This window comes from Centruroides vittatus, unplaced genomic scaffold, assembly GCF_030686945.1.
Source record: "Centruroides vittatus isolate TY-2023 unplaced genomic scaffold, ASM3068694v2 contig_565, whole genome shotgun sequence".
In the NCBI taxonomy this organism is placed as follows: domain Eukaryota; kingdom Metazoa; phylum Arthropoda; class Arachnida; order Scorpiones; family Buthidae; genus Centruroides; species Centruroides vittatus.
The window spans coordinates 210,166-236,054 of NW_027122336.1; the positions used below are offsets into that span (position 1 = coordinate 210,166).

The following is a 25,889-nucleotide window of genomic DNA, read 5'->3' on the forward strand; positions in this document are numbered from 1 at the left end:
CTTTGATTTTAGTAGTCTCACCCCTGTACATCATACATTTCCTGTTAACAGTAAAGTCATGCTGGTCATCTATCTATTTATATTTAGGGAAAAATTTTTAAATTGAAATAATGTCACTTCCAGTGCAAACCGGTAGTTCACATATAGTTAATCGGGATCTCCTGTGCATAAGCTTTCCGTATCTGGATTCAATTTTCATTTATCTAACACTGTTCTTGAGATTAAGCAAAAACAGACAAACAAACACACAAATAACTGGAAATTTATAGGTCTGCAACTTTTTCAAATTGCAACCCAATAAAACTCTTAATCAAACTAATGAAAAAAAATGCTAAAAATGATCACTAAATAATTGTTATATTAAGCATAAAGTAGGCATTCTTATTATTATACACTGTTTTGTATTGTAAATTAAAATATTTTTGGTTTAAAAAAATATAAAATAAATTAAAAAGGATACATATTAAATTATTTTTAAGTAATTCGGATTGTTTTTTCAGTTCAGAATCTTCAGGAGCACCATATTCTGAAAAATACAACCATTAATTTAAACACATTTGTAATAATCTTATAAACAAATAGAAAATAGAAGAGAAAATCAAATCTACATTAATATGAAAAAAAGTATTAATAAAAAAATTTAACATATCTGATAATTTGTAAAATAATAATGTTCATATTTATTCTTCCATTAATAGAATTAATAAACATTTCTATAGAAATATTTATTTCAGAAATCCTTAAGAAATTATGGATTTGCTGTATCTTAATTCAAATCATTTAAAATAAACATATTGACAGAATAATTTATATTTAATTTTTATCTTTTTTAAGCATTTCTTTAAAAAATAAAATATTAAAGTATAACTATGCAGTCTTGTAGCTGACAAAATTTAAATTATCATCATTTTATTCATATCTTCAGAGAGAGAAACAAAACAATACTGTTAAATTTCTTTAAATAAGAAATGCTTAATTTAATTTAATAATTTAGATATTTAAAACTCCATTAAAATTTATTTGTTAAAAACACTATTAAAATTAGGAATACATTTTGTTATTTTAAGATTAATTAAAACAACAATTTACATTTAATAAATTATATTTAACAAAATTTATTAAATATTTAAAATAATATATTTTAACATTATATTTTTCAAAATTAACGCAAAATCATGATATTAAAAGTTATCAAATTAAAATATTGTACATGTTTCATCACTAAATTTTGTAATTCTATGTTTTACAATACAATGGACTTCTCAGATATCCAAACTAATGTGGGGAAGAGCGATTGAATATTAGAAACAGTTAATGGAGAGTGATAATTTATAAATAAGACTGTACCATATATGCCTACTGTATGTATAAAAATGATTATTTTGACTTTGATGCTTATTTTTGACAATTATAGTTATGATTACTTTTAAGATTATTGTGTTAAAGTTATTTTTGTTCTTCTCAATTCACTGATGAGCTGCTACACATATGAATGTCTAATCATTATCACATCAGAGGTGGTTGATGCAGTGTGCTCGTCTACAAACTTCAATGCAACCTTAATTTAAAAAAAAATTAAAAACTGTGTACACTGAATTATGGAAAGGTAAGATTTGAAGTAGTGTACAATATTTTCAAAAATTTTTGGTTGCCTTTCATCAGTCCAGCTGAGGTGAAAGTCCAGATACAAGAGAGCTAGATATGGAGAGTATGCTGTATGTAGAAGCCAAAAGAGAGAATTATAGCAGAGAAATAATATAAAACGTAAACTAATGTTTTAAAGGTTTATTTAGACTTTCAAAAACAGCAAACCTTTTATTATTGCATTTAGCATTACTTATGTAAAGTATCTTTGAACATATAAGCAAAATTATTCTAGTTTAAATTTTACAAAACAAAAAGAAAGAATAACTTAAAACATATTATGATTTTTTTTTTTAACTTTTGAAAATGGAGTTTGAAACAGAACTAAACTTTTTTTATATTATGTTTAATGTCAAGATGAGCAAAACTTCCAGTAAACATACATCCCAGAACAAACCATTCTGAAGTCCCATATAAAGTTTTAAAAAAAATATGTTTAGAGTCATATAGGATCTAGTTTACAGCTCTGAAAAAAAGTATATAAAAAGTTATTAATTTAATATAAAAACTGCTGATATTTTTGAAAGTGTATCCAATCAATGAAGTAGTGATAGAAACATATATCTGGGTAGATGGAAGATATCTTAAATACTTTTTGTAACATTAATGATTTTTCAAATATTCTCATTTTACAAAATTTTTTATTTGTAATAAATACAATTAACTATTTTCCTTTGTTAAAACTTTGCAATTCAAAAACAATTCATTATTAAACACATGTTTCCTAGAACTTCTTTTCAACTCAACTCTCTCAAAACAAAATATAAATTTTCCCAATTTTTTCACACATTTCGTCTAATTTTGTCACATTGGATAGGCAATATAATGACGTACAGAGTGCATGATGTGATATTTGCTAATCTAATATCCATTTGTTGCAGAAAATTTTGACATACCATTTGATGTCCACTAATAATATAAATCCAATGAATATCGAACTTAGTAATTATCATAACTTAACAACCAATGGGACAAGGCTATAAATCTCAATTTATTTATTGTTAAAATGCACCAAAAACTTTACACTAATATTGTATTTTTATATGTTAGATAGTAATCCTCAATCTCTGCCAGATCAGTAATATTTAATTGCTATTTCCACAATTTTTATTGTGTAATATATTGTTAAAATATTCATAGTAATATATTATTTATATTTATAATTACATCACAGAACTTCTACAAACAATTGTTGGAAAGTTAAGATAATGAAAACATAAAAATCAGTTTAATTTTAGATTGCTGAAATTTATTAAAAATTTAAATATTTTTGAGAATCTTTAGTTTTACTCTTAGAAGAGTAAGTAGATTTTGAAATATTCTCTTTTATAAAATATGTATGAATGAGTTTCAAAAACTTAGAATGTGTTTTAGTGTATCTAAATACTTTATAAGTTTCTGAAACTCATTCATATATATTTTATAGAAGAAAATACTTCAAAATCTACTTACTCTTCTAAGAGCAAAACTAAAGATTCTCAAAAATATTTAAATTTTTACATTTCAGTAATCTAAAATTAAACTTGTTTTAATGTTTTCATTATCTTGAGTTTCCAGCGATTTCTAGAAGGTAAACTAAAAAGTAGTTCAGTAATATAATTATAAATATAAATAATATATTACTATTAAGCAAATTAGAAAATTAAGCAACAATAATTTTTTCTATAAAAAAAAAATGTTAATGTATAAAACATTTGATATGTGATACAGAAACACCGTATTGACAAAGAACTTTAAAATTTAAATTTTGCTATTAAATTTAAGGATTAATAATTAATGATCAGATTTGTTTGCACAAGCATGTTTTTTCCTTAAATGCTGTAATGTTAAAACTTTGATATAAAAACTTGATTTGGGTCCAAGTAGAATCAAATTGTCTGATAATCGCTATATTATATAACTTCTTAAAAACACACACAAAATATGTGTTTATGATTTTTATCGTATATTTTGCAAATTTGTCCATTTTCGGAATTAAATAAGTACTTTAAAAACTTGTTTGCATGATTTCAGTGTTATTTTTTTCAAATAATCTACAATCCATTCTTGCTAAAGGGAAGAATAGATTCTTGCTTCTTGCTATTTGAGCAGGGATTCTTTTTTTGTGCACATACAGTTCACATGAGAAATATCAATCAATCAATCAAACTTTATTTGATATAATGAGTGTTATTACAAAGGGGGTTAAAAAATTTGTTATTTTAAGTTTGATACATGAACAAAGAAATTATATAATTTATACAGTTAGCATGGCAAAACTATTACCAAATAAAATTTGGTAACAAAAATCAGATGGTAGTGTAGCAGCTCAAACATTCAAAAGAATATTGCAAGATTCAAGAAGATGTTTTCTCATATCCACTGCTGTTGTTCCACAAAAAGAACATTCGGAGTCACATAAAACATTAATTATTTTACCATTTAGGTTTATCGAAAACCTATTTAATCTAAACTACTGTGATGCAAAATAGTTATCCAGTCGAGATGATTTCAACGTTAGTTGAAGTTGAAGCTTTATTGTGAGATGAAGAAGGTGTGTATGAGACATTGGACCTGGGTTAAGTTTAACTCCTCCAATAACAAGCAAAAAGAATGAAATTAAAAAAGAAAGTATCACAGTAGAAAAAGACATCCTCAATAAAGTCAATTAATGGCAAACAGTTGAATTGTACTTTATAACAGTAAGTTGTAGAAAAAACATGCCAACAGCCAATACTGTCAAAAGCACCCCCACATGAGAAATATCACTCTATCATCCAATTACAGATAAGCATGCAAAATTCAAATATTTTAAATTTGAATCATCTAACTTGCATTGTTTTAAACAATACTGATTTTTTAAAATTTATTTAAAAATTAATAATTTTGTAAAAATAATGCACCAAAATAAAAATGTTAATTACTTGCATTTATTAAAAAATAAAATAAAATTCTAACCTTCTAATAATTTTAAATATGTTGGATGTTCATTTAAAAATTCACAGCTTGGTTTATTTAATTTAGGATCTCTGTGACCGCCAGATTTTAACCACTGCTCACAATATTTTTTCAGATAATCTAATTCTGCACCTCTTCTATCTTCTTTAGTTATCTAAAAATTTTAAAAATTCCTTTATATTATTTAATAATATATAATATTATATCTAAATAATATTAGTTTGTATGGAAAGGTTATTAATTTAGTCATATACGGTAGAGCATCGATTATCCGACTTATTTAGGGACTGGGGTTGGTCGGATAACTGAAAAGTCGGATAACCGAAAAGTATGAAAAAATACATTATTAGTATAGTGTATTAAGCCTGGTTTAAATACTAGCCTTCTTTTCATGGTCGAGCCAGTGCTGCCAGCTAAACATGCAAAAATTTAACAAAAATAATATTAAAGTAGCTAAGACATAACCAAATATTGTAGCGCCACATCACTAGTGGACATTTGAATTTGCCGACTAGAACGCGGTCGGTTAATCGATGCTCTACTGTATATATTAAAATATATATTTATTATAAAATGTAAATATATTTTAAATTAAAATACATATATTATTGAAAGTCACTAATTTAAAATTTCAAAAAATTTCAAGTTTTAATTAATTAATACATTTTTGTAATATAGATAAGATATGATGTTTACATGCTATCTTTTGTTTCTTTTAACAGTGATATATAAATATATAAAATCTTCAATTTTACATGAATATAAAATATATTTTGTTACTTAAATTACTTTTATTTTGAGTTTTTCAATATTTTGTTTAAAATTTATTATTCCTTTCATATGTAAACTTTAAAAAATATTTTATTGAATGCAAGATCAAATTATGATTATGCATAGAATTTACTTGTTAATTGTATGGGAGTGATGTACAATTTTCTCCTTGTTTTAGTATAAAATGAGCAATTACTTATTGTGTCATTGTCATAATGCAAGGCTGCAACTTTTAATCATATTTTAATTTTAAAATATGTTTTCCATATCTGGTCTAGATTTTCATCTAACTAATTCTGTTCTCAACAAACTTTTGAATTTAAATTGCAAGGCTAGTGGTCCAGACTGAAAGTTCATATATAAATTAGGGCCTTCAGCTCCTAAGTTTTCTGTATCTAATCTCAGTTTTCATCTATCTAATTCAATTCTTGAGATTAATGAAAAATGGACAAATGGATGACAGTAAGAATGTTTAGTTCTGCAATTTGAAAATAGCAGCCCAACAAGATGATTGATTGTTTCTATGAAAAATCTCATGAATATGTAGAATATTTAGAAACTTGACTGTTTATAAATATTCTCTAATATGTAGGTAATTACAGTTATATCAAAATATTAAATCAATAAATCTGGTGAATTCAAATTCATAGTCTGTGATAACGTCATTAAGAAAGATATGCTTCCAGTTAGTTAGTTTATTACAATAATAAATTGTTTCCTCTCAGTTCATTTTAACAATAATTCTACTTTTAATCTATAATGATTTTATAGCAAGCTACATGATTTTACATAGCTAACTCCACTTGGATCAAATAATAAATAATTTATATTAAAGAATTAACGTTTTACTGGTTCTTGCCATTCTTTTTTCATTTTAAAGATGTCTATTTTAAGTTAGAAAAGAATTTAAAATTCAAGAAAATATCTTAAATTGACATTTCTCAACTGTGGTTTAACAGATTGGTTCTATTCTGTAGAGAATTTTTAGTGGTCCATGAAAATTATAATTCAAAGAAACCAATAAAATCAAAAATTTTTGATTAAAGTCAATATTTTATGATAAGCATATATTTTTATTGCTAACAATGAACTTCCAATTTCTGTGTAGTTCAATTTCTGTTAAGTATGTTGTGATCAACACATTGAAGTGTATAAATTATATTTACAAAACTGCATTGTATACAAATATATTATTTTATGTACTACATGTTATTTATAAACAAACATCATCACTAAACCCGATATATTATAAAGCTACACACCAACCAATGCCGAATATTATCAGGCTAGAAACGCCTAAGTTTAGTGCCAAATTGTCTTATAAATTATTAATATTATAGCCGTTTCTAGCCCAATAATATTCGGCATTGGTTGGTGTATAACATGTTATTTATTTCTATTTTTGATTTTGATACTAAGTTAGTTTACTTTATTGAATTTTTTGATGATTAAAAAACTCTACGCAAAAACATATTTTTAAACTGGTTACTGATAGAAATTGAAAATCCATCAAAACACAATATAATTTGAGCTGAAAATCTGTATGTTAAATTATCTTAAATTTGTATTTTAAAATACCTTACATACCGTTAATCCATTTAAATATTTTAAAGAAGGTAATCTGGCAATAACAAATTGATGTGATGTTTCTAATGTCTCTAATGACATTACTGGATTTCCTTTCACTTTTAATTCTTCAAGATTTTTCAATTTGTGTAATTCCGCTATATCTTTCCACTAGTAAATGAAAATTAAGATTATTGTATAATAAGCAAATTAAAATGGGATTACATCTAATGTTGTTTATCTAAATATTACATCTATAAATATTTTAAGTTAATACATATAATACTGCATTATATTTAATAATATCAAAATAATGTTTTTGATAAATATTGAAGTATCACAATATCAATTTTATATTTTGTAATCATTCAAGAGAGAAAATTATGTGAATTATACATTAAAATAATAATAATAATATAAAACCATTTAAATATATTTTTCCACAAGGTATAGATAAATTCTATCAATAAAATTAATTTAGCTTATTTTCTATGTAATTTTAAATCACTAGAAACTGAAAATGAAGTAAAACTACAATTTCAGAGTTAATTTGAAACAATTTAATTACCAATTTTAAATGTTTACTTCTTTTCAATTTATAAATATTTTTTGTGGCATTTCAAAATATTTGACATTTATAAATTTTTCTATTTATATCAGTGATTCCCAAACTTTTTCAATCCACCGCCCCTTTGTTCCATAAAGTTATACCCAACGCCCCCTAGCCCATTTTCTCTTGTGTGAGAAAAGATTGGAAATATTCTTAGGTAAACTTTTCTATGAATCTCACACTTTGTGCCCTTACCGTACATTGTTCTCAACATCTGGAAACTGTTAAACGCAATGTTTCCTCTTATCCGGTTAACTGAGGAAAGCGAACGGCTGTCAGTGACCCAACTTTTGCCTTTGGTCACTGTTCAGTTCTGCCTCCAGCGCCCCCTCATAGATTTGCTCACCACCCACAAGGGAGCGTTATCGCCCACTTTGAGAAACGCTGATTTATATTATGGAAAAAAATTATGAATAGAATCAAAATTGTTTCTATGTTCTAGACATGTTTTTAGGGAGCTTTATTTCCAATTTTAATTATTATAAAAAATTATAAAAGTAAACTAATTACAAAATGTACTACCAAATATTTTATTGTAATGTTACTTGTGACCTTTAAGTATATGTATATTGAATCAACAAATGTATACTAATAATGTATACTAATAAATTACTGGAAAAATAACCCCCTGTAACAAGGCCTAGCCTTAATGCAAATAAAAAAATATTTATTATTATTATTATTATAAAAATTAGAACTTAAAATAAAGATTATAAATTTTAGTTTATGTAAAATTAAAAAGCAAAAAATTCCAAGAAATTTCGAAGGCATATTTACTTATAAAACTGCTGAATAATTTTGTTTATTTGAAGTTAAATAAACATATTACAAATATTTTCTATTAACAGATTCAAATTTGTAATAAAAAATAGAGTTGTTATACTATTTAGAAATATTAATAAAACATTCAATAATATTCAAAACTAGTGTTAAAAGAAATATAAATTTTAAACTAAAAATTAAATTTTTACTATTTAAAATATTTACAGTTATATGTTAATTTTTAATTAATATTTTATAGAGTAATTATACATCTACTATGTCCAATAAAATTATTAGAAAAAAGAATCAATTATAATGTTATATCAAAGATAATGATGATCACTTAAAACTATTTTTTCATTAAAAAAAATAATAAATTAGCATTAAACATATATAAAGTGACTCAAATTAATTTATTCATCTCATAATACAAGCATATTCCTCATAAAATACTCTCTGCATATTCCTGCAGAAAAAATTTCAAAATAAATATAAAATTCCTCTAAATAATGGTTTTACAGTTTATTAATATAAAAATAGAAATCACTGTTTAAGAAAACTAACATCATCTGTTTATATTTAAATTTCAGATTCATTCTGATTATAATTGAACTTTAGTAAATAATTCTAAAAAATATATACAAATATAAATGTAATTTCTTCAGAATGCTAATAAAAATGTTATATAAATTTCTTAAATTTTATAGCTGTTAAGTTCATTTATTTCTGAATTTAAATCTTTAAAAATGAATATAAGAATAGACGAAATTTACTAATCTTAAAGGCATTCTAAATCATAAGAATTTCTATAAAAATTTTGTCTCATGCATTTTATAATATAATGCAAATTTGTACTAAAATAACATTTACAAATAACTGTAGCACTCAAATATGATATAAAACAAATAAAATGACAAATCTGCTGAAATATATATTATGGAGGATAATTTATCTAGATGTCTTTTTTGTATAAGTTTTGATTTGAAACCTTCTTTTAAAACATTACATATAATTTTAAATAATAATTTTAGGATATAACAAAAATAGATTAAATGCAATAGATAAAATATTATAATTTTGTCTTTTAAATTTGCCTAGTTCTATTGATTTTTCCATTATGTCATTTCTTTATCATCATTTTAATTCAAAGCAAATAGATTTATTAAAAATTACATCATAATGGAATTATGAATCTAACATAAAACTACTATAAAACATAAAACTATATAAAATATAACATAGTACTCCTGATTGATAGAAATTTTTGTACCTAAGTATTCATTTTTTGTTATCTGGGTAACAGATAATTTGTAACTTTTTGCTTGCCTTTGGGATATTTCATACTCAAAGGTATGCTGTTTTTCCAACTTTTCAAAAATTCCTATTAATTAATGTTTTTCTTTTTCAATTTATATAAAGATGTACTAAAACCAATTAATTATTATATTGTACAAAATTAATGATATATTGATGTAATATGTAGGCACAGTTTACACAGCAGTTACATTTGGGAAAGTGTGCAAAAACAAGAATGAATTTAAACATCATAGATATAAGTTATTCTGGGGTCTTTTGTAGAATATACAAAGAAAAACACAAGTTTCAAAAAAAAAATTAATTTGTTATGATAGATAAAAACTATCGTTCCACTTGTTTTCTTCTTCTATGTCCTCTCATATTCAAAAACATACAACTTAACAAATTGCAATACATTATACAATTATCACAGTTATATTAAAATTCAAGAAGATTCGTTCCTTAAGTACATAATTATCAACTTAAACAATTTTTCAATTTATATCAAGTGAAAATAATTTCTAATTTATTGACATAAATAAAGTTAAATAAAATTTGTAACAAAACTTATATGGGTTATATGAAAAAATTTCTTTAAAAAATCTACTTATACAAGTTACTTATACAGCAGAAATTAAATAATAGTCAAGTGCCATCCAATGATTAACTTTATATGCAATTTTCAAAACCTTGCCCAAACATATCTAATACATTAATTTTTAACTTTTATACATATAATAAGACATTTATTATTCTAAAAAAATATCTTTTTCTAATTAAAAGTTTTGGTTTGCAAGACTCATCTTTTACAAATTGAAATCAATAATTCATTAGAAACATTCAATTCATTCATTTGATTAAAAAAGCTAAATAGATTAAAAAATGATTAAATTATATAAAATATTTAGTAAAATCATTTTGCTTGTTTGCAATTTATTTATATGTGCACATGCAATCTTTTTAATGAGTACCTGATGTTCAATATTATATTGTGAAAACTTTTTCAGATGAAACTTAATACTTTCTATAATAAGTATAAATCAGAACTAATAAAGTATGTTTGGATTTGTAATTTCATTTTAATACAGCTTTTAATAATTCTGTTTCAGTTTTTCATTATAATGTGAAATAATTTTTTATTTGAAAGAAAGTAGTTTGACTATCAACATACTTAGCTGGAATATAAGACTCTGGGGATTCAAAATCTCTTTTCCTAGATCTTATAAATTTTGTTTATAATAATAAATTATTTATCAATATTTAATGATATATTTACTTTCAAGAAAAATTATTTCCAGCATTAATATATTTAATGCTCAAATTTTCAGACGAATATATTTGATTAGAATTAGATATTTTGGCAGATTATAGCATTTATATTTGATAAAGAATGTAACTGACTTTTATAAAACTATATTTAGATTCTTTTAATAAATAAAATATAATTTCAATTTAAATAAATTTCATAAAAAACAATAATTTAAAATTTCTCTTTATCATTCAATATAAATATCATCAGATTAGTTTTTAATAATTTAGAACAAGTTTAAGTGTATATATATGGACGTGTTTGTGCCTAAATCTCACTCTGCAGCCAAAACTGCACATCGCACACAAATGGTGTTTGTGTGTGGTAGCAGCCCCAAGTTTCCCATCGTGCACTATGGTGGTTGCGTCTCGATAGCTATAAGGGTGTGGGAGATATGGGGGTTGAAAGTGGTTGACTACAAAAATGTATGATGCTTCAATGAGAATGTTCCAGTTTTTTCTAGAAAATTCCAGAACCTAGAGGTGAAATTTGGTACACAGTTAGAGCACGGCATAAAAATGCACACTAAAAAGGGATTTTTCGAAATTTCCTCCGCAGGGGGAAAGGGAGAGCATTAAGTCCTAACCTGAAGAACGGCTTCTACTGTACTATTTTAGATGCGATTTTTTGTTTTTAATTACATTTAGTCTTCATTGAGTACTTAGGGGTATTAAATTGATAACATTTCAGACATTGATATAAATAGTTTTATATATTTCGATTTTTTAACCAAATGTTCGAACTGTTTTAAATTCGAATTTGTTATTGCATATTGGTTTGATTATAGAACGATTGTAAATGTTCCAGGAAATTTATCAAATTAAAAACAGTTGGTTTGATTCTCAGCGGTAGGTGTTATATAACAATTACTATGGTTGTTGAAATATTGAACGTAAATAGGGTTTGCTTGCAAAATCCGCATGAGCAAAGCCATGGGTAACAGCTAGTATATATATATATATATATATATATTATAACAAAATTCATACAAGATTTTCCAAAAGTCAAAAGATTAAAAAGTATTATTGAAATAACACAAACAAATACATACCTCAGATAATTTATTATTTGTTAGATAGAGACATTTCAAGTTACTGAATAAAGTTTCTGTTGTAGAACTTATTGCTGGAAGTGTAACACCAGATAGTTTTGAATTATCTGCAATTAATTTTTCTAACCTAAATGACATAAAATTAATCATATTAAATAAGACGAATAAAATTTTCATACCATAAAATCACAAAATTTAAATTAATTCAAACCTTGGAAGCTTTCCAAATTTATTTATTTCTTCCCAATTCCCAATTGGATTATCAGAAATATTCAATGATTGGAGATATATAAATATATCAGTAGGTATTTCTGTTATATCTGAAATTCTATTAGACCATAAATCTAAATATTCAACATCTGGCCACATTACTGCACATTTCATAATCTACAAAATACATGACATGTATATCAATATATTTTAATTGTTAATTTTAATAAATAAACTAATTAATTTAAATAAAATATTTCTACTTTTTTACCTGAGACCAATTATAGGACATTTTGTTCAGAATTAATGTTTTTATAGTTCTAAATGCTGTCTTAAGTTCAACTGGGTTTTCAGGAATTAACAGTTTGTTTTCACTAAATATTTTATAAAAAAATTAAAAGAAAATTTATTCAATTTAGATAGTTTAATATAATATACATGTAAAATATCGTACAATATAAATAATAAAACAAATGACCAATTTTATTATAAGTCAAACATTTATTAATCTATAAAGGTTTGTAACCTTATATATTCATTTATCAAAAACATAAAATAATATATGCTGTAGTTATTCTAAAAAATATATTTCAATACACAAAATTATTAAACAAAAAATTTAATTGTGAAGAACACAATTAGAAATGCTGTGAACAAAACATGCTTGTTACTGCTTTATTACAAATCAGAAGAATATTTAAATTATGAACATTTATTTACTAGAAATTTGAGAGAGAACATTTGAAACTTCTTGCTGCATTGCCAAGTAAACATTATACTCAATTACCCCATACAATACAGCATTATGAATACTATACTTATGAATTATTTAGTGTGACATTACAGAACAATGAAAAAATTTGTTAACTCTTAAAATATTTTTACAAAAGAAGTTTATATTATTATAGGTTTGTATGTTTTTTGAAAGTTGCTGATCTTAAGTAAATATTGGTTTAATAATATATAACAGTTTCTTATAGCAGAATATAGGTGCTTCAGATAACTTAAGAATCCAGATTTTCCATTTGATTATCATAAAATTCTTTTACATTGATTTCTTCCATTTCATAATGTTTAATGTAATATAATTATATTTAAGTTTTTTAATTTTCCTTGTCATTTGCTTAATAACCTGCAAGGACATTTTATGCACCCTGTAACAAATTTATTTACAAAATCAATTGATTACTTTGTAATAACCTGATTTCTTTAAAATTCTTTCTATTGGGTTGTTCGGAAAGTTCGTAGCGATTTTTAAGAGAAATAAAAGAAATTGTTTTAAAACTAAAAATATACTTTTATTCCATTATGTATGCGCCATTGTTTTTAATGACGTGTTGCCATCTATGGGGCAGCTTCATGATACCCTCTTTGTAGAACTTTCCAGTTTTTTCCGCGAAAAACTGATCCACGTGGTTTTTGCAAGCTTCCAAAGTATCAAAGTTTTTATCATGAAGGGAATTTTGTAGAGAACGGAACAAATGGTAGTCTGACAGGGCAAGGTCGGGTGAGTAAGGGAAGTGGGGTAAAACATCCCAGCCTGGTTCCAATAATTTTTGGCGTGTTCATAAAGACGTGTGAGGTCTGGAATTATCTTGGTGAAACACAATGCCTTTTTTTTTTCTATTGGCCAGTTCTGGACATTTTTCTTTAATTGACATGTTCAGCTTATCCAATTGGGAACAATACTTATCAGAATCAATTGTTTGATTCTGTGGAAGCAGTTGGTAGTACAGGATTCGTTTCCAATCCTACCAGACAGTGAGCATGACCTTCTTTAGATGAAGACCAGCCTTTGGAGTTTTTAACAGTGATTCATTTTTCTTACCCCATGATCGTTTTCGGCTGATGATGTTATAAATGATCCACTTTTCATCAACTGTCACTAAACGCTTCAGAAAAGGGTCATTTTCATTTCGTCTTTCAAGAGAATCACAAATGGAGATGCAATCCAATAAGATTTTTCCGTTAAGTCATGAGGTATCCAAATGTCGTAACGATTCACGTATCCGAGCTTCTTTAGATGTTGAAATACAGTACTGTTTGATGACTTCACTATGTCTGCAATCTCTCGAGTTGTGTAATGAGGGTTTTCATCCAATAATGCTTTGATCTGGTCCTCTTCAATAACAGGAGGTCTTCCTGAGCGAGGAGCATCTTCAAGGCTGAAATTGCCCGTTTTAAATTTTGCAAACCACTTTCGAACAGTTGATTCTGATACAGCACTCCCACCATAAACATCACATATCTTTTTTGCTGGCATTTTTGCCTTTACGAAAAAAGAAAAGAAAGAAGTGTCGATAATGCACGTTGTTCGCATCCATTTTTGCAATGAGACAAATTAAACGCTATTTGAATAATCTTAACAGTTTTTTTGTAACGGACGCGTCTCAAGGTCATTTATTGTAATATTCATTGGTTTGTACAATTCTAATAATTTTTGCGTCAATCGGTGTCTCAATTGTCGGCTATCAAAAATCACTATGAACTTTCCAAACAACCCAATAATTTTCATGAAGTCAAAAATTTATCTTAAAAAAAGTAAAAGACTATTTCATATATTTTTCAGTTATTCTTCATTTATTCATTATTTTGTTTATTAACTCACATTAAACAGTGAGTTATTTATTCCAATACTTGTCAAAAAAGGTTCTTCTAAATCAAGAGCCCCCAAATTTTTTGACTGCTGACCCCTTCTGGCCTTTCTTGACATTTTATCAACACACTTTCTTTTTTTTGTTGAAAGATAATATAAATGCTATAAAATCAATTTTTTCTGTTTACAAGTAATGCATCTGTTTACATATCAAAGTAGATAACAACTTAGAATTTAGGATCAGAATTATTTTTAAATGCAGTTTACAAATCCATTAAAAATATGAAAATTAAAAATTACTACAGAATCTAAATCATTCATCTTTTCTAGTTTCAGCATACGTAACTCCACATAATATCAGTAAAATCTAAATTATACTATATATATAATATAATTTAGGTTTTAAAATACTCTCTCACTTTTAAAATAAGATTTTTGGAAAAAAGGATGATAATTAGAACTAAATATAAAATGATAAAATGTACATTAGCAATGCCTTACCGTCCTTATTTGTAAATTTTATTTTTTACTGTCTACTTGGACAATGATTATTAGTAGGACGTTAATTACTACTGCAGGAAAAATTACTACTGCAGGTAGAATTTAATAAAAGTTTTGTTTTCTGATCTAACTGTCAGTTTTGTATCAAATATTAAACGCCAGTTAACGTCCTACTAATAATCATTGTCCAAGTAGACAGTAAAAAATAAAAGAATAAAATGTACAATTTTCTAAAGAAAACTAGATTATTTTCCCTCTTTACAATAAACTTTTACTTTCAAAATATGTTATTCTCTAAAAGGATGAGCTTTTGATCAATATATTTCTTAAAAGAATGGACTTTAAGACCACTATTTTTATGAGATATTTTTCTATCAACTAATCTGTGTATAATTTCTTTTTTTGTTTAGCTGCAAAAATTCAAATTCTGAATATTTTGTATTTATATTCTGTAAGTTCCTCTCTACATTTTGCTTGTTCCTTCTAGAAAATTATTAAGGTATTTGTTGTCATTCTTTAAAATTCTTGAAATTTTAAAGAATGACAACAAATACCTTAACTTTAAGATCACCATTTTAAGATGCATCCTACTTTAAGTTTGGAAATATGTTGATAAAAGTGTATATTATATTTTGAAGATACAGCAGTGTATCACTTATAATGAACATGCTTATTAAAAATCTCTTGGCTATAACAAACCAATTTTAAAAGTATAAATGAAATTAGCAATGTTATTTTTTTCAGGCTACAATGAACCCATATACAGGTATACCTCACCTTACGTCAGTAATTGGTTCCAGGAGGAGCGACTTAAGTTGAATTTACTTGTCTCTGAATTCACTTGTCACTAGGCTAAACTACAAATTCACCATACCCAGTTCTGTATTTTATTTATAAATGCATTTTTAATAATATATGGTTAATAAGAATTTATTTTAAGCTTACAAACAAATAAATTTTAGTTTTAATACAGTACAGAAAACAAAGTAATCTAAATTTACAAATACATGTGCGGTACATGTTTACAATTTGGTAATGTTTACAGTACATCATGGACTCTATTTGCAAATATGGTTTGCTCTAAGACATTATAAAATAAAATGATTTTGTAAGGTTAAATAACAAATACAGTTATTAAAATTATTTTGCAATAGTAGAAAAAACTAATTTATGTTACATTTACCAATATTTACATTCCATTTGTTTATTTACATCGTGGACATAGATGGCTGTGGATTGTCAGAATCAACAGCTGATTCTGATATTTTGATTTTGATTCTGAGTATTTTAGTATGATTTTATATACTTTTATTCTTATTTATTGTACATTAACATGATTTTATGTGCTTTTAATGCTTTTCTAGTGATATTACAACTTCAAAATTTGTGATGGACAGAGGTAAAGTTGAATAAAATGACTTAAACTTGATTTTTATTTTTCCATATATTTTTTTTTGACAAATGATGTATAATCAAGAATGACTTAACATGAAATGATGTAACCCGAGGTATACCTGTATAAGAAACTTTCATATATAATCAACAATATTTGGATTTAAAAAATGAAAGTTATCACTTACAATAAATTATGCATACAAAGAATACTCTTGAGTTATTACTAGGGTTTTAAATGAAAACTTTTTGACCATAACATAATGGGAGTGACATGTAAGGGTTAAACAAAAGGTAAGGAATCAAAACCTAAAATAACCTATTATAGAAAATGTTGCTCAATTTGGGCATTTTTGCTTTTAACTAACAAATTTCAATGCACACATTCATTTATCTAATTTTTTTGTCACAAATTTAAATCTTTATACTCTGTACCAGTTTTCTTACTTCACTAAAGTATTTTCTGAGGTTCATCTACCAGCCAATGAACTTAGAAATTTACAAAATATATATAAATGGTTTGCTGTATATTAGCTAATATGACGATTTTAGTCTCTGTAATCCAAATTCTTGGTAGACAAATCTCACAGCAATTTAAAACTTATTGGCAAATTAAATTTATTTTGTAAAGACTACATCAAATGCATTTCGGGCTGGTGTAATATCTTCCAGTCCCTCTTCAGTGAATAACCGTTGGTGGTAGTTACAATGATATTTCCATAGGTAAGGGTGGTAAACTTTGCACACATTTATAGGAATCAAATTTAAGAAACTTTTCTCACACGTGTATAATAAACATACTAAAACCTCCCATCATTAAAACAATTTTTTGCCAAACAATTGTATAGATAATTCTAAAGCACTACAAATTTTTGACATCATTAACATCAGTATACCACAATCACACACATTCAACACTTTGAAATTTACACTGTCAAGGATTTTCATTTGTTAGTGATGTAATTTAAATTTTAAAATGTTATTTCTGATCTGTTATTGACAGTTAAATGATTTTCAATTTCCTGTCCATTTAAGTTTGGAAATTGAAAGTATGCTTTTGATTGGCTAGAAAATCTCAACTGTAAATACAGTATTTCAAATTTGAATTTCAAAACCAAACCATCACAAAATTTAAAATTTATACTGTTATTGGTTATAAAAATTCCATTCACCGATGTTGGTTATAAAGAATAATGAACTGCAGATAATCTTGAAGCATATCAACTCTTGCCATTTGTTAAATCAGAATTACAAAGTACTGTGCATATATCCTTGTGAAATATGATGATGTGAGAATACAAGGGCAGAGGGTCAGTTACCCTAATTGCCACTTACACATCGAGTTGGTATAACTCGCCCACGTTGTCATTCTGGATGGCTTTTTATCTAGTGGTGAGGGAGGTGAGCAAGTCAACAGGTGGTTGGGAGTGACAGGAGACAGGTTAAATAAAATAACTAAGCATCTATTAATGTCTAAAATTAACATACAGAAAGTCTACAAAGCTAACTTGGTTAAATGCAATTAAATACTAAATACATATATAAAAGGCAGCTCTAGGCTAAGCCTATTCCTGTTGATGGAGAGAGAGTTCACAATTAGCTAACAAAATACCTCTATGAGGAAATGAATGGTATGCGTTGATCAGTTCGTTGGAATCGTAGTCCTAAACAATATGGCGAGCTGTATGGAAGTTCAAAGCCATGATCTGTTTTCTACTGGAGTCTGCTCCTTTCGTTGAGCTGGGAGACAAATGTATCAGTTTGACATATATAACTTCCTTTGGATCACCCTGAGCTTCTGGGGGCTTGAGCTTTTATTCGATTGCCGTGGAAAAGGGATCACATGATCATCCATGTTGACAATGACAATGCATTTTCTGACACCTATGTGTCAACTTTCTCATCAGATTGCTGACATTCAGGGTGACATCCGATCCAAAATTATTCGATAGTTTTCCTATCGGCGGATGTTCACAATCTCTTGAAAAAATTTACGTTACATTTTTCTCGAAAATGGGCAGATTTCACAATGACTCTAAAGTCATTTATGTTACATAGTAAATATGAAATTATTAAAAGGTTGGAAAACAGTGTATAGCAAAGCAAATTATGTAAGAAGAAATAAATATACTGAGAAATAACTTCACAACAAATTAGAGTGGAAAGTATACATAAATCCTCTAATTTTCTCTGAGAAGAGCAAATACTCAGAGCTCTCTCAACTAATAAAGACAAAATAAACAATTTGGCTTTTTTTATGCATTTTTACAAATGTATTAAATGAATTAGAAAGTTTATGTCCACAGTGGCCAAACTGTGGCTCTTGAGCCACATGCGGCTCTTTTCTAGTATACTTGTGGCTCACTGCAAGATACTTAAATTTATACCAAATTTGTTTTTATTTTAATTTTGCTTTTATTATTTTTTATGTATGATTCCTGGATAATATAAAATAAATAATATATTGTTTGAAATAAAAAAGTCAAAATATGGCAACGTTATACATTATTTATTGAAAAATAAATGTAATATTTATTAAATATCATAATACGTAAAAACATTAATAGAAAAAAATAATTATAATGCTTATTTATCCAAATCAACATTAAAAATGAATATATAATGAATAACAATTCAATTTCTATAATGTTAATAGTTTTGAAATTTATATTTCCTTATTGACAATTGAAACTAGAAAATGTTTTAGCATTTTTTGGTTTTTAAATTTAGATTATGCTACTTAATACAGCAATTATAATTTATTTATTATTAAAAAAAATTATATTGTATTATAAAACATAATATAAAATGAAATAATAGCTAAAGTGTTGTTTTTTTTTTATAAATATTTAAATGAATTGCTGTGGAAAAATATGTATATATGTATATGCGGCTCTTCAACGAATTCTGTTTTCAATATATGGCTCAAGTTCTAAAGAGTCTGGCCACCCCTGGTTTATGTAATAAAAAATATTTAGATATTTTACCTAATATTCAGAACTGTTAGATGTGGTAACTGAATTGTAATATCAGCAATCATATTCCAAGATGTAAAAAGATTTTGGGAAAGAATCATATTTGTCACATTTGGAATTAAATTAGATAATGCTCCTGGTTGACCAGGTCCATTAATGAGCATTGAAGATAAATCAACAGTTTCAATCTGATGAAGCTGGCTGAAAATATAAAAACAATTATTTTACTATTATTTAATTTGAAGCAATTATAAATATTAAAAAAAAATAATATGATGTTAATGAACAGTTTATTAAATTGAAACTAAGTAGCATTTGATCAATTAACTAAAGTGATTCACTAAGCTTATTGGTTTATAAATAATATATTTATTACCAAGATAATATATCTAAACAGCATAAATTAGATAATATAGGTAAGCTAGATCAATACTTCTCAAAACTTTTCAAATTTGTAGAGCATTTTAGGGCAATTTAATCAAATTTACAAAACAGCTAATATAATACTTTCTAATAGATGTATAGGTATTGTTTTTGATCAGACTTCATAAATTATTAATCTAGAACAGTGATTCTTAACAGGGGAGGCCGTGGCCCCCTGGGTCCATAAGAAGTTTGCCGGGAGCTGCCAAATTATGCAAAGTTTCCTTCAGAATATAATAAAAAGAAAATTGATGTATAACCGAATATCGTATTGAAAAGTGAGAAAGATAAAGTTTTCCCATTTAGATTTTTTATTTATTTTTTATTTCTTCATACATACAACTTTGTTAGTACAGAAGTAAATGCAAATACACCACAGTATTTACTTCTTTTATTCCAAAGCAATTCTCAGAAATTGTGATAATCCGGATTTGAGGGTTGATATTTTAATAGATTATTGTAAAAATTTACGTTTTAATTTAGATTAATTCAACTTCGACAAATTTTTATCAAACAATGATTCAACCAGGAACATCCGTGATAACAGAAATGTGCTGAACTTTTCGATTCTCGCATTTCGAGTTTAATTCTTTATTTTGTAAATGAGAGAGAGAAGAAATGTAATACTATATGTTAAAATGTATTATAACTAAATATACTGTTACAATCAACTAGAGAAAAGGGTCCTAAAACCCTCAATTATTTCAGCAGAGAAGGGGAAAGAAGTTGTGTTGTTTTCCGGTTTAATGGAAGTTGACTTCCCTTTTGTGGAGTCTTATCTCTCCTCTCATCATAAAGGTTTTGAAGTCAACTGAGGATTTTACCCCTCAAGATTGCCCCCGTGCATCCTTTCCACATGGGAGAAATCTTGTGTTTTAATTGATCATTATTAACAAATATTATCGAAGTTTGCGCCAAGAATGGGGAGATCGCCTAGAGTTTGCCCAAAGTTTGCCACCTGTCTCTATAAGGAAGAGCAACATAGAAGGCACCTCCCAAGGCCATAGTCTATCTTCATATGGAAAGAAGACATCCAAAAAGGCTCTCCATAGTCCAAATATAATCTAGAAGATATACAAGGAATAGTATCCTGCATCCACTCCTTCGACAAGGTGTATTAACACAGTCCTCAATGACATTATGGACATTATGAACTTTATCTAGAAAACTCCGAGAAATCTCTCCGAGAATAGAAACTACTAAGGTAGTATGAATTGATAGTTATTTGTAACTCTCTCTCCTATGCGAGTTAGGCATAGTTTATAAGATAGATTAGATCTCCATTAGGATAGGCCTAGATCAGTGGTTCCCAATTAGTTTTTTCTGCATACCACTTCAAGAAAGAGCTCAATCTCGCATACCCCTTATAGCAGAAATTCATATTAATCCATACTATTATAAATTCAAAGGTAATTCTGCCTGTCTGTCTGCTTTCTTTTCACATCTAAATCGCTGAACAGGTTTTAATAAAATTTGTCACAGAGATAGCTTACATGTTGGAGATGAACATAGGCTACATTTTACTGCAAGAAAATATCTTACTCCCACGAGAATCAATTCTTTTCTCCCAATAATTTTTTTTATTTCAAGAAAAAGATCAATTCTAGCCCAATTTAGAAGCAAGATGTTGCAACTGATTATTAAACTCAGTGAAGTCTCATTATAATCTGCGAGAAGTCGCATTGTCACGCGCGAGAAATAATGGCAACAAAAATTTTCAAAATTAATTTCGCAAACACAAATTGTGTTAATTGTAAATTTTTGTTTCTTGCGTAAGAATTTCACTTAGGTATTGTCACAAATGCATTTTTTGATGAAATTTCGAGAATATTTTTAATTATAAATAAACAAATTTGTGCATTCGACATCATGTTGTAAATTGCCAAATTTTTGATGGTCCACCCATTATTTTTTTGATTGCTTCATCTCGTGCATTTAAATTTTAAATCAACTGATTTTAGATTGCCGTACATACCCCTTTATGCAATTTCGCGTAGCCCCAGGGGTACACGTACCACTAATTGGGAACCATGGGCCTAGATATATCGAATAGCAAATCCATTTATTTGCATTCTTATACCAATTGTATTTTATCTGATCATTTATATATTATTGTATTTATCCATTTAATCAGTTTATTAAATATATTGTTATTGTTTAAGATGGTCTTATCACTTGGTCTACGTTCCACTCAAATAGAAATAACCCTCCTAAAGAATAATAACTAAACGCGTGTTAATCCGATGAAAATTGATTAACTGGTGTCAGGTTTTGACTGGAGACAAGATCTTACAATCTTACATCCCCACAATTATCATCACTTAATTTAAGTCCCTCCACACTAGTGATCCCGAGAATGTGTTCTTGGAAGCCATTCCCATTTTGACAACCGAGGACTTGTTTTACAAGTTTGCCAATTAAGTGGCACTATAGGTGCTTCCCCAACCTTGCACCCCTGGCTGCACCCTCACAAAACTATTAATGCTTGAAATTTTAAAAATAATTAGGAAAAATAGTAGGCTTTGAAAATATAGATATTTTTGCAAAAGATATGCAAAATCTTTACGACAAGTTGTGGGTGTTTTAGTTTTAGTTTAGTTTTAGCATCGACTTTGGATTGATTTATTGACATATTTCTTATTTTATTTTTTGTTAAAAATTAATGAGTTTTTATGTGTAATTGTGAAGTTTGAATGTTATTTAAATAGATAATGAAATAATAAAGTTATAATTTACATTTATTAGATAAAAAAATAAAGCAGTAATAAAAAAATCAATTTATTATAGCTAATTTAACAAATATAAATTATTATTAAAAAAATGGGGATCACAAAAAAATTATGAAATATTTGGTGGGTTATGAGTATAAAAAAGGTTAAGAACCACTGATCTAGAATATCCAGCAGCGGCATTAAGAATGATGATTTGCAGGCTGGCACCAGGCCACTTGCTATTAGTTGCCATGAAAACTAGCAACCAACAGCACTATATACTATATTTTCAAACAAATTTATGATATACATTATTTAATACATGTATATAATTATATTGTATCACTACAGTACAAAGATACTGTTATATGGTGATGAAGCAGGAGAGTATACTTTTAACTGAAGGAGAGTTTATGTTTAACTGAAGGTTTTCAGTAATTGATTTGGGAATAATTACCCCTTGTGTATAAAACTGTATGAAATTTTTTAGTATTGAGAATTGTTTTTGTTCAGATCATTGTCCAATGGTTCTCTAACTGGAAGATTTTTCTAGAGATAGTTGTTATGAGAGGATTTTTTGAGATAGTGCTTCTATCAATTGAAATCATATTTAATAAATGTGATTATTTGTTTTATATTAATCTAGTACAATAAAAATATTCTTTAATGCTTGACCATTAAAGAGTATTCTGATAGTAAAAATGTTTTTAAAAAAATAACCAAACAATTTTATAAAAACAATAAAAAAATAAATAATTGCAAACAAAAAATTCTTAAAAATGAAAATCTGATATAAATATTAAAAAATATTATCAAAACATGAATACTATAATGTAAATTTTAGTCTACAATTGACAGTTAATTCACACATTATTGAACCAGTAAAAGTTTTAATATAAACAAACATTTTTGGCTAATTACATAGTTATATTCAGATTTAGGAATAGAAAATGTAAATTAATGGAAAAAGATAAATTCAAATATAAAATTCAAAGTAATAAAACATTAAACATATTACTAGTGAGGAAATGATTAAAATAAAATTACAAAATAACAATACAAAGTAATAAATGTAACTATTCAAATTTTATTTAGAACAATATTTTTACAAACTTAAATACCTTTGTTTAGTTGTAATCTTCTCCAAACCTACAAATTCTATCATTCTTTTCTTACCATACTTTTGAGGAATTGACAGATTATTTTCATCTAATACATTTTCATTACTGCTACAATATCTTTCTAAAATTCCATCAGGACAAGCTCTTCCAATCTTAGCTTTTTCAGGACGGATAAATGAACCACCTTTTAAACTTCTGTAATTTTAATTTTTCATTTCAAATTACATTCCTTTTCATTCTTATTTTAAAGCATAAAGTTATTTTACAATTTACCTTGTTTTAAAGTAGTTAACACCATTATAACTCCCATCATGTTTGCCTCGTTCTGGATTATCCCATTCTATGCCTAACCAAATACCTATTAAACAATAAATCCAAAAACTTCTTAATATGTTATTTTTATATTCATTTTAATATCGAAATTTATCAATAATAGATATATAAACTCAATCAATATATATCTGTTTGTTTAATATTTTATGTTAAAGCATAAAATGAAGAAATTGCTTTTTCCACTTGGCTTACAGGGTGCAGTATTGAGAACCATCTATATAATAATTTTTTCAGTAGGCCTAATAATTTGGCTTAAAATATACTGTTTGTTAATATATATATTTTTTAACCATATAACAAGAGAAAAAAGTAACTAAATTAATAACTTTAAAAAATAAACAAACAATATTTAGTTTTAAAAAAAGAGGGTTAAAACTGTATTTTATGTATGAATTGGAATGTATTTTAATTGAATTAAATCTTACCATGAAAAGATCCTACTTTTCCAACATACAAGACAGTTCCATATTCACCATCACAAAATATTCTTGATCCAAGGGAGATTGTACACATATCTTTTATTTTCTTACTGTAAGAAAAGATTGCAGATTACTCAAAGTAAATTTTGAATTTATATGTAAATTAAAATATTCATAAATTTATGCTCATTGTTAATGAATTAATAATGATTATATCTAAAATGATATATTAAAATCATTTTAAAAATTTGTGAAAGAAAACATTTTTATTTAAATCCATTAAAATCCCAAAATAATGAAATCTTATATTATAATCAAGATGGGTTGATGATAATAATAATAAGCACAGAGCCCAAATGGTTAGGAGTTGAAAGTTGAAATTTGGTACACAGTTAGGGTACGTCACGAGAATGTACACTAAGAAGGGATTTTTCGAAATTTCCCTCTGCGGGGAGAGGGAAAGGATTAAAGCTTATCCTAAAGAACTCAGCTTCTACTGTACTATTTTAGATGCAATTTTTTATTTTTAACTGCATTTTAGTAGGGTACCACATTTTTGATTCCTACACAAGAAGATGGTGACTGCCTGTTTTTGAGCATAGCAAATGTGGACGTGGGGATGAAAGAAGTGTATTCCTTAACAATGAAGTGTTAAAAGAAAGCGACATGCAAGATTTAATCTTCGCCATCGCTACTTTTTACCCAAGCAATGCTGGGCTTATCTGCTAGTTCATAAATAATTGAAAAACAATGAAACCATAATAAAGGAAACCGTATCTTGCTTTATCGCTTATAAAATAAACTCTATACCACCATAAATTATTTTGTAAAATATCTTTAAAATAGATCATTTAATCTTAAAATATTCTTTCTGAACATACAACTTCGTTATTTGATAAATGTGTTAATCTTGCTTATTAATATTTTATACAATTTTTAGAACTTTGTCAATAAGATAATTCTTAATAATCAAGTGAAATTTAATAGTTAACCAAATGAATGTACAGTAAATGTAGAATTTATAGTACATAAGGTCCTACTAAATATAGTTTTTATAACTATAGTTTATTTAAATATAGGAAACTAAAACTCAAAAATTTATGTTTTACAAAAGATTATACTATTTATTCTGAAAATAAATCTTTACAGTTCATATTTAGTATGGTTTTGGGTATGAGTATTGTTTTTAAACAAACTGGTGTGGTGAGAGAATACATCGTATTTATTAGATGAATCATATAATTAGAACTCACTTGTGCCTG

General features: G+C 26.4%; 1 protein-coding gene across 1 annotated transcript in view; it reads right to left on the bottom strand.

The window, feature by feature from the left end:
• Tbce (Tubulin-binding cofactor E) overlaps positions 1-25,889 on the bottom strand; it is a 31,280-nt gene that overhangs the window by 2,268 nt on the left and 3,123 nt on the right. The window contains exons 2-11 of the mRNA XM_067274870.1: positions 24,634-24,737; positions 24,149-24,233; positions 23,876-24,070; positions 19,633-19,821; positions 12,428-12,530; positions 12,158-12,333; positions 11,947-12,073; positions 6,940-7,089; positions 4,582-4,735; positions 461-526 (exon numbers count right to left, since the gene is read on the bottom strand). Of these exons, the coding sequence (XP_067130971.1) occupies positions 461-526; positions 4,582-4,735; positions 6,940-7,089; positions 11,947-12,073; positions 12,158-12,333; positions 12,428-12,530; positions 19,633-19,821; positions 23,876-24,070; positions 24,149-24,233; positions 24,634-24,721 (1,333 nt within the window). The 5' untranslated portion in view covers positions 24,722-24,737. The remainder of the gene's footprint in view (positions 1-460; positions 527-4,581; positions 4,736-6,939; positions 7,090-11,946; positions 12,074-12,157; positions 12,334-12,427; positions 12,531-19,632; positions 19,822-23,875; positions 24,071-24,148; positions 24,234-24,633; positions 24,738-25,889) is intronic.